Below are 10,853 nucleotides of genomic sequence, written 5' to 3'. Positions count from 1 at the left end.
TGTGCATTCATGTAGTTGTCTTATCATGCTGATATGGGTCATGAGATTCAAAAAATGTGATTTCATACACAACAGTCACTAGAGTTTACACGGAACACCCACAGAAAGCATCTCCAATTGCACACCATATCAATCCTTGAAGTGATGGGTCCACTCTTGCCACCCAAGAATAAGAATCTGTGGCAATCAGGTGCACAGACTCGCCTAAACTAGACAGTTGAAGACTGGAAAAAATGACAATGGTTATTTTTTTCCTTTTCCTGTCCAGTTTAGGTGAATTTGCATTGCTCTGCTGCAACACGATTAGCTGATCAGTTAATGACATGAATGAGCAGGTGTATAAATGTTCTGTTTGTGTATGTCCAACAGAGAGCAATTAAGGTCATGGATCAGCCAGTAAGTTCATGCATATCGGATGCGCAATTAATGAGTAAACTTTTATCACTTTTTATTACAGAGCACATTAAAAAAAGATCGCTAGTGTCTGCCAAAGTGCTGCTTAATGAAGGATGGTCATGGGGATTAGCTGGCTGAGGGTCCGAGTCTTATAGCTGATTGACACTGGACATGACCACGTAGCAATAGATCTCCAGGGTGATTTAACTACATCCGCCTGAGAGTAATGGAGCGTACTCAGGCCTGCCTCAGCTCCTGCCTTATTAAAGGCTTGTACATGCTGTAGCGCTGCGGATGGTTTCATTCCCATTAGAGGGGATTTGTACGCAGTTTGCCTCCGATCTGCCTGATAAATTTGGAGCACGGGAACTTGACTCGGTGAAAAAAGACTGGGGGTCTCGGGTTGGGTTTCTTTTAGACTTCTAGAATTAATTTATTAATGTTCTGTGCAATGTGTTTCCTGTGAATGTAAATGGGATGAGAATTTTGCCTTTAACGCACACGACCTATGCGGTTGTGTCATGCCTTGTTTAAGGACTATTCTAATCCTTCTCATTGCTGACTGGGTGCGTGAAGGATGCATCATCTGTCTGAAGTGTTTAATATGGCGTTTTTTTAAGCCGACAGTGCTATATTTTATTGGCAAAAGGAACTGCAGATAAATGCCATATTCTTCAGGACATCTTTTTGTTTGTATTTGATTACCTGAGGAAGTGCAGTGAGTGTACCGTTAGTTAGCTTTCAGAGTAAACATTTAGAGGCATATCACTGGTTAAGATACTGATCGGAACACCACCAAGCTGCCAAGGGTGGGGCCCAGTATCTATCTATCTATCTATCTATCTATCTATCTATCTATCTATCTATCTATCTATCTGATAATATATTATGCTATGCTTTCAGAACTATAATGAAACTGGGTTTAGCCAGTTGTCGCTGTTACATTTGCTCCCTTTGGGACTCTGATTCCTCAAACTGGCTCGATGGCGTTGGGTTTCCTTGAGATCAATGTCATCAGACCTCACCTCTCCAGGCACAGACGCACTCCTCTCCTCCCATCCTTTGCCTTGCACTCGTCCATTTCCCTCAAGTGGCTTCGGGGAAGTGATAAAGGGGGGGGGTTAGTGTTAGATGGGGGCGGAAAGTTTGGGTTCTGCTCGCGTCGTGTCTGGCCAATAATGTGCAGAGAGCAGCCGTGAACATCATTTAAAAAGGAGACAGTCGGGCGCTGCTGCGATTCCTATTAAACCCCCCATCAGTGTGTGTCTGCATGTGTGTGCGTGTGTGTCATCGGAATGAACTCTATACACTCTCTCCGGCACATTTGATCATCTCTCATCCACAAATTCGGTACTGGATTTTCTTCGGAAAGAAGGATTGACCACACCACCCGGTCTGCACCGACTGACTCTCTTTTTCTTCGGATATCCCGACATAGCTGCACTCATTAATCCTCGGAGCTCTGACAGGTGAGCTTTCTGCACACACACACACATCTATTCATACACAGTAAACGTTATCTATCCTTCGTCACTCGGGTGGTCCCCTCAAGTGCACCTTTAGTTTTTACCTTTTACCTAGTAATGTGAATGTAATGCACCTTTAAACATGATGCTTTTAAGATGCACAATTGGGCCTTAAGAACCACTCTTGTACCTTTAATATAGTAATATTTTAAGGTTCGCCATATGGAATTATACACCTTTTTATAAAATATATCCTGACAGGGAGGTTTCTCCGCACTTTCAGAAAACTTCCGTATGGCCTTTTCTTTCTGAAAGTTATTTCCTATCTGAAAAATAACACCTTTTTAAATAAGGTTTAACATTTTTCCCCCAAGAGCGCGTGCGTCACGAAGCAGGCCACCGTTAGATAAACGCTTAAACTCTACAACTGGGGTACTTATAGTAGTAATTCAATGTAACTTGTAATTTATTGTACAAGAAAAATGGTTTCCAAATTCGCACAGATTTTCTGTTCTCAGCTTGTTCCCGTGCAACTGAACCAATGTTACACTATTCATGCTCTCAAGTCTAGTGCCATCATTGACCTAAAGTAGGCTGCAGTACAAACTACCCTAGTTTGAAGTTATCACAAGTGGTTTGATGATGTGTATATATATATATATATATATTGTACTAAAGTTTTCAAATGTAAAGTTACACATGTGCTTGAATGGGACTAGGACTACATACGATTTGCCAAGCGATGGACGAACTCTTACTGAACACCGATTATCCCACTGCTTAAAGAACGGCTCCCCAAACTCGGTTTTATGATCAAGAACCCCTTCCGATATCTTTCACACCCAAACCCTTTACGTTGTGTTCAGAGGTATTCATTGTTGTATCACAAATTATAGGCCTAAATATCACATTAGGTTTAATTCCATATTTCCTGTCGTTTGAGATTTTTTAAATCAGGTTATTTATTACTTTTTGTTCAATATTTAAGGTGCACAGAAACAAACATATCCTTATTAAATGTTTACTTTGTGTCGCAACCGGTTTCCACATATAAAATGATATAAACCTTCCTTCTTATTTTAGCTTGCAGTTAAATTCAACTCTACCTAAATATAAGCTTTGTAAATGATGTAATTAGCTTATTCATCGTTTTAATATTCTGGTGGTTGCTTCGGATTTGCATCAAAGGCACGGATTTTATGATTACACATTCAGAAAAGAGTACTTAACCATTCTTGCTTAGATGGTGTCAAGTGCAAAGGTTTCGGATTTGTATTTTTTTCCCTTTGGAAATGTCTTTAAAACAAATACTGCAGAAATGGACTGTAATTAGTTTAAGTTAGTTAATTAGTAAAACGCCTTATTATGTAAAATATCTACTAAAAGCACAGAAGACGTACAGATGGACCCCTGAGGAAATGAGCATTTTGATACTCTTTTTTTGTTCACAGAGCCCTTGAGAACCATGGACCAGGAATATCCTAAATACATAATATTTCTTGAATGTCAGGCAGAATATGTTCACGAGGAGTTGCAATTTAAATGCAGAGGATCATTGTTAATCAATACAATTACAACGAAAGCTTCTATCATAAAATAAAATGCATCTTGTTTCTGTTTTCTTTTTGCAGAATGAGCAGATTGGGGCAGTTCACGTGTGCCGTGCTCTTGCTGTCGGTTTTTGTATCCTGTGCAGCAGAAACCAGAGCCACACAGGGCGCTATACCTAATCCGGGCAAAAGCAAACCAAACGAGTCGGAGCGACGACAGAGCGGCTCTTCCTCATCGTCATCATCCTCATCGACGGGCAGAGGTAGAGGCTCGTCTTCCTCTGCAGAAGAGGTGCTGGAGTCAAGTCAGGAGGCGCTGCATGTGACCGAGCGCCGATACCTGAAGCGCGACTGGTGCAAGACACAGCCGCTGAAGCAGACCCTGCATGAGGAAGGCTGCGTGAGCATCACCATCCTCAATCGCTTTTGCTACGGCCAATGCAACTCCTTCTACATCCCGCGCCATGTGCGCCGAGAGGAGGGAGCCTTCCAGTCGTGCTCGTTCTGCAAGCCCAGGCGCTTCACCACCATGACCTACACGCTGACCTGCCCTGACCTGCAGCCGCCCACCCGCAAGAAGCGCGTGCAGCGCGTCAAGCAGTGCCGCTGCATCTCCATCGACCTGGACTGAAGTGTGAGATCAACAAAATGCTACTGTTGGGGGAACTTTAAACTTGAGGCGTTAAGTTCTGAGGACTTATTTGAATGAAAAGAACAAATTAAAAGCACATTTTAAGAAAATAAAAAGGAGGAGCACTGATACGGCGCAATCAGACGAACTCCAGCCAAGCGCTCCATCATGGACACAACACGCAATTCATCATGCATACAAACTTCCCTTAGTTATCACATAGTTTCTCGATTCACACTCCAAATCTCCGCCTTACCCAAGCACTAAACATATACATGTGTTATTTTCCTCACTTTTGATTGCCGATTGATTTTAAAAGGAGCACAAATGTGCGCAAAACAAGGCGACACGCAAACACAGCACCATTTTGCATCTTTTTGGAAACATTTTGGGACCTTAGAGCCTAATCATGTAATATAGGTATTAATATGTAATAATGTAACAGCCTGTTTATTTCTGTTAGTGCTGGAAGGTGTTTTTTCCACCATGTGGAAATTAGTGGTGATCTAATAGGACAGGTAAAGAAGACTTTTTTTTTATTTAATATGACAGAAAGAACGCTTGTATAATAGCAGGTGTATTATATTGTCCGTTTGTTGTGAATTTTGTTTTGTGGACATTTTTAAGTTCCAATTATTATAATAAGACCTGCGTGAAAATAACATCTTAAACCTAAAACACTTAGTATATGATTTATTTAAAAGTAAATCTTGCAAAAAGGGTACAGGACTTGTTTATAATGTAAGTATTGCTGTCCATTCTGTTTACAATTCTTTCTACATGACTGTTTAATGGGATTGCTGCTTTATCTTGACTGTAGGCCTATTGAGTTAATGTATTAATAAAAAGTGAAATAAATCTACTTGAGTCTCTGGGCAGTGAATCTTTACATGTCAGGGCTAGAAAATTTATGTCAGTTGTATGCAGCATATATTAATGTGAAACACAAATAGTCCCTGGACTTCAGATCTCACAGTCACTGTTGTTTTCAGGGATAACAAGAAAATAACACAGAACACATTGTCTTGAAGCAGAAGCACTTATTGTCACTTATTCACAGTCTGTAATGTGGCATTATTAATGTTGTGTTTTAGGGCCTTAAGTACTTACAGATATTTAATTCTTGTGTAAGAAAACTGCCTTTATGCAATGTTTGTAATGTACCTAAAATATATCAGAGAATATAAAGTGACATTTAGTGAGAAACATTTCCCATTTCCCCCATTCAGAATCATATCCTGCCTGAAATAATATACAACCAATACAAAAAAGGGAGTGCCACAAATATGTTTCAGATTTAATGCATGACTTTGGTGTGAAGTGGGGGGAAACATTTGGTCCGTGTGAGCTAATGTTGGTCATGTCCTGATTTTCCCCGTGGTCACTGAGTTCAGTTTTTGTGCATATGAACAGACTGTTGAAAGAACAACTTAACACCAACCACAACTAGGAATGAGTGAAGTTTATGGGAAGAGAAAGACAGGCAGGACAAATACAGCAAAGAAAAGAAGGCCAAGATTAATGACATTGAGACAATGCTGCTACTCACACCACATATTTGGAATGAATAAATAGAAAGTGTAAGCTTATGATGTCCATTTGACCCAGTCACTTGTCCAAGACACTTAATTCATTCTTACAGACTAGGCATGAAGATGAAATCATGAACAATTTGGTAATAATGAGGAATTTACTTGAGGCAAAAAAATTCACTCATTAGAAGATATATATATATATATATATATCCTCGGGTACAGGCTCACTAATTTGTTCACTTTTCAACACATCATTTACAGAATATTAGCTTCAACAAAATACTAGGAAAATAAATATATTATATTGTACATGGACACTGTGGCTCTCCCAAGCCACAGCTGTTGTTCAGGAAGGAGCTTGCATAGAAACTACAACTGAGGTGCATGAGACATAGTAAAGGCGGTAAAACGTACAATCTAGTAAAAAGGAAGTGGCACAAGGGCTGCTGTTGCAAGCAGGAAAGTGCATGTGACTGTCATATACCTACACCTATGAGACAGAGTAGGTAGTTGTACAGTTTATACCATGTTACTCATGAGACGAGACCAAAACTGTTAAAACACTCTGACTGATGCAGGAGGTTTATCTCTCCTCTAACTCTGGGTTTTATTGGTAACTTGAGGTGTGTAAGTGAGGTCTTAACTGACTGACGAGATCTGGCAGTCTGCCATTCTGTCTGCACCGACGTATATATTCTATAGAAAATAAATAAATAGAGACTCCTTATGACCTTGAAGTTTATAAAAACCCTTTATAGGCAAAACAATCTCTCTCTCTCTCTCCCTCTTGCACTCTGTGTACCTCTCTTTTCACATTTAATTCATTAAGTCTTACAAATGCCTGTTAAAAATTTTGGTTTATTTAGTAAATGCCCTGTTTTTTGATTGAATGCAGACATCGCAACTGACTATCTTTTCTTTTTCTTTTTTTTGGAGATTTAATTTGTAAAAGCTTTAAATGAAGCTGAGACTCTGATATTGGAAATGCTCGCAATAATTAAATAAACACCTTCACAGGAGACAGAAGTCTGGAATCAGCATGGAAGATGTCTCTGTCCTTCATGTGGAGATGGAGATGATTCATTTCCTGATGAGTCCCACAACTCTTGACTGAACATCCACAAGAAAAGGGAAACAAAGCTTTCTGCTTTTCATGGTGGCCACTACGTTAATGTACATTATAGCACAATAGAATGGCATACTCCTGTGCAAAACTGTCTCTCTAAAAGGTGGAGGAAATAATGCTTTATCAGTCTGTACTTTCTTTTTCCTTCAGATGGAGGGCACATTCGTCTCTTTCTGCTTCAGCCTCTCCTTCTGTATTGAGACATATTTTAAAAAATGAATAATACACAGGCAGTGTAATAACTGTATTCATGTGTATTATAGATATGCAATATATGTGTATGTAAGCGTGTGTATATTTCTTACCAGACTGTTGGCATTGACCTTTTTCGTCTCCACTTTCAGCTGTGATCTCTCAGCTGTGATCTTTTTTACATTCAGCTGAGCTTCCTTTAGTCTAAAAATATTAACATGTTAATTACAAACTATTGAAAATAAATGTAGGGAATAAAGAGTGGAATCAAGTGAGTAATTCGCGTTATGATGTATGTCAAACCCAATATAACAGTTTTCAGATTTAGTTTCATGCAACATGAGTTTGCAGTGCGAGTATAAAATGAAATGTCACATTTAAAGACAACACTGCAAACTGAGAGCTTTACACGTTGATGTTGGCAGTGAAAATATGCGAGACATTTTACACCAAAATAATCCTTGAAAGTATATGACATTTAAAAAGTGGATAAGTATCTGCTCTGACCTACTGAAGATCAAAATCTTAGGAATAAATATGTAAAAATCAATCAGCCATTTATTTTGTAATTAAAAGCGGTGATTGAATATTTACTTAAATTGTTTGTTAATTTACACTTCAACTGTGTATAAAACCAAGAGTAGCTTCTTTGTTAAATAGTTTAATAATCACATCCCACATAGAAAATAATACATGATAATATTAATGTAGAATAACTATTCAGAATTCAATATTATTGCATAACACGATAGCTGTTTAAAATCATATAACTACTAAAAGATGCTTGGTTCTAAATACATTAGCTCATAATTGTAATTTTTGTTTTAAAAAATGGCCAAAAAGTGGCCTCATTAGAGCTAATTTGTAGGAATTAAACTTGTTTAAAAGTCTTTGATCATAGAAGAAAATCACCCTTGGAATTAAGAGTTGGAATTCGTTGGAAAAGCAATAGCTTAATTTCTGAGATATAATTTTCAGATATTCACTAAAAAAAGATGATCCATCAAACCACCTCATCCATGTAATAATGATTCTATGTAACACCCTATAACCTTAAATAGTTTGATTTGTTTTGTTGAATATAACTTATTTAGAAAGGTAGAACCGTTAACCATCCAACTGCTTGTATTTTATAACATATTATAACAAAATAATGTGCCACACCTTTTAAATTTGAAAACATATAGATTAAAAAAGTGTATTAAGTTCATTTAAAAGATTTATATCTAGGTAGCTAATTTTAGTCAGCTAATTTTATATGAGATTTTTTTTTCTTTAATGTTTATGATGTTCAAAAATTTGAACCGTTCATAAAAACTCCATCACACACAGTGATCTTACGCAAGGAGGAATACAGTCTGAAGTACAAAAGTGAGTTGGGATAATCTCCAACATGCACCTCGAGTGAACGTGTAAAGTGAAAGCGTAAAGTGTCCTCAGACAGACAGTAACACTGAATTCCTTAGTTCAGAGCTTGGTTTAAAAGATATCACCATGTGCGCTAGCTTTAACACCACCACTACTTCACCCCCCATCCCAACCCCCGTCCTGTGCCTGTAAAGCCTCCAGGGGGCCGCAGTGAGAGGTACTGTGCCCCAGGCTGAGATGCCCTGGGTCAGGGCCGAAGCTTTGATGCCCCTAGGACCTTGAACAGTGGCCCAAAAGTAGTTTCTTTTTATTTGTCTGTATCGTCTGCATTTGGGCTGGGTCTCAAGTAAGTAGACGCAATTGCATGCGGGGCTGAGAGTCTGGCATGTGTTATGGGGCTCCATCGCTTTGTTGGCTAATTGAAATGCAGTAACTGAAGGTACGGCTGCACTTGATAGAGAGTGTGAGAATTTTAATGACGGTAAAGGTGTAAGGTAAGCATTAAACTTCAGTAAAGTGTGTTAACTTCAAACAACACAGAAGGCTGATTATAAATGTTCATATAGTTTGGACTCTATTTGTTCCACTCTATTAATTGAACCATTGATGAATCAGTTAGCGCGAAAAAATATTTCCTTAAGCATTACATGAACATTCAAACAAAATTAAATAGTTTAACTTACAACTTTTTTCTGTTATCAAGTTCTACATACATTTTTCATGGATTAGGAGTGTAACAGAATCTGTATCTGTTTAGCTCTCCAAATATCCATATTCATGGTCTGTGAATTCTAGCTTGAGATCTAGAGATGTGTGTCAGACTGTGTGTTAGTTTTTATAATCACCCAATCATGTAGAAAATATTTTTATTTATACCTGCTTGTAATATGTTCTAACGTTATAATGAATTTATTTGGTTCACAAAAACATAAGTAAAACTGTAACCTAATTTAAACCACTGCAAACCTGACCAGACAGTTACTAAGGACATGAACATGGTCATGGGGGCATGAACGTGTCCCTTGTGCTTCATATCGGATGCCTTGCTAAGGCCTGCATGAAAGTTAAAACCTCCTGCTTGGACAACTAGTTTCCTGCTGGATCTCGGTCTGGACGGAAACCCTTTAGTCTCAAGCAGGTGGCTCATCTGGCTCCAAACAAACAAATAATTGCACGACCCTGTCTAGAGGTCTGCAGGTCTCCATCCTTTTTTCCTCTGAGAGCTACTTTGACAAAATTAAGGTGGTCAAGAGCTACTTGTGTTACATTATTACTAACATTTATTTACATAGCTTATTGCCATAAATCATTAGACTTATCACTAGTCTTATCAGTTATTATTATCATCAGATTTCATTCATTCACATGGGTTCTGTTATTTATCAGCAAATTGGTCTCAGCAAGACTGAAAAAGACTCTTTTCATAAGAAAGGCAACAACTTTCAAATTGAAGGTGATATTAATTTTGAAAACAGAGACCTGAAATTGTTTTGGACTTTATGCCATTAAATAATAATGTTTTTATGACATTCATATGTAACTGCAATGGGAAATATTAAACAGTACTTTGCTTACTACTAATCCATCAACATTACTACTCGTCCTGCATCTACGTGCAGCAGGATAGATTCATGGAACGGTTTTTCTTTGGTAGCATCGTAGCTTTATTCCTTTATTCCCCAGCAGCTTCCAAGTTGAATGGATGTGCCATGTGCTTTCTTTATCCTTCATCAAAACTATTTGTTTAATTAAGCTGTGTGTAAAATTTAACGGCTGAATTAAACTGTGTGATGCACATGCACACGTGGAGAAGCATGATTTGCCCGGAAAGGGGTGGGATGTCTGTGAGTTTGATTGGGATGAAATTTAAACCGGGTTGACACTTTAGGCAAGCTACTCAGAAGTGTCATGTGTTGAAGACCCCTGCTATAAGGGATCCCCTTAAGAAACAACCCAAAGAAGCCTTAAGGGTGCAAGATGGAACCATGTTCACATGGTCTAGGCTATGTAAATAAATATATAAAATCCACTCATGTTTAATCTTGAAAATAGAAAAAAAGTTCAGAATATTTCACTAGCTAGCCAAAGGACTGTGAAAGTTTAAATTTGGCGTTATTGATTGTTTACACTCATACTTAAATGAGAAAGAATGGAATGTTTTCATCAATCTACTTAACAAAAAATTATTTTATTGGTTAACTTTTCACTTCCATTTTTCTTCTCACCTAACTGAGGAAAAGGATATCCTTATAAAAAGAGTCTGAAAACATTGTTCTCTTACTCACCTTTCCTGGGAGATGATCTTACTCTCACGTTTCCATACGTTCTTGAAATCACTGCAGAACTCATACCATAGTAAGAAAACATAGTCAGGTGAAACCTCCTTCTCTCCAGATTTGGGCTTGACCCTGAAGTAGGTGGCCATTTCCTTAAAGCTAGGGAAAAAAAAGAGAGTGAGTTTTGGACAAGACCAGGACAACAAGTGACTGAACAGAAGCACAGACTCATTGGCTGGAGCTTTACTATGCTTCCTCTCAGAGTTAAGAGATCAAAGTGAGAGGACATGTCACAGTCTGTTTTGAGAAATCA

At 38.2% G+C, this 10,853-nt stretch overlaps 2 protein-coding genes across 3 annotated transcripts in view; one reads left to right on the top strand and one right to left on the bottom strand.

The window, feature by feature from the left end:
• Window positions 1-1,523: 1,523 nt before the first annotated feature.
• On the top strand, window positions 1,524-4,868 carry grem1b (gremlin 1b). The gene is made up of 2 exons (XM_058398403.1): window positions 1,524-1,865; window positions 3,494-4,868. Exon 2 carries the CDS (start codon window positions 3,495-3,497, stop codon window positions 4,041-4,043), a length of 549 nt encoding a protein of 182 aa, XP_058254386.1. The 5' UTR covers window positions 1,524-1,865; window position 3,494; the 3' UTR covers window positions 4,044-4,868.
• A 100-nt stretch (window positions 4,869-4,968) lies between these two features.
• Window positions 4,969-10,853, bottom strand: part of LOC131358950 (formin-1-like) — an 84,877-nt gene continuing 78,992 nt past the window's right edge. For both annotated transcript variants that reach the window (XM_058398399.1, XM_058398400.1), the window contains 3 exons: window positions 10,550-10,699; window positions 7,010-7,100; window positions 4,969-6,895 (listed from right to left, as the gene is read on the bottom strand). In XM_058398399.1, coding sequence (XP_058254382.1) covers window positions 6,851-6,895; window positions 7,010-7,100; window positions 10,550-10,699 — 286 coding nt within the window. In that variant the 3' untranslated portion in view covers window positions 4,969-6,850. The remainder of the gene's footprint in view (window positions 6,896-7,009; window positions 7,101-10,549; window positions 10,700-10,853) is intronic.

Source organism: Hemibagrus wyckioides, linkage group LG09 (genome assembly GCF_019097595.1).
Source record: "Hemibagrus wyckioides isolate EC202008001 linkage group LG09, SWU_Hwy_1.0, whole genome shotgun sequence".
Lineage (NCBI taxonomy): Eukaryota > Metazoa > Chordata > Actinopteri > Siluriformes > Bagridae > Hemibagrus > Hemibagrus wyckioides.
Note: the sequence above shows the minus strand (reverse complement) of the source record. Positions and strands in the feature narration are given on the sequence as shown.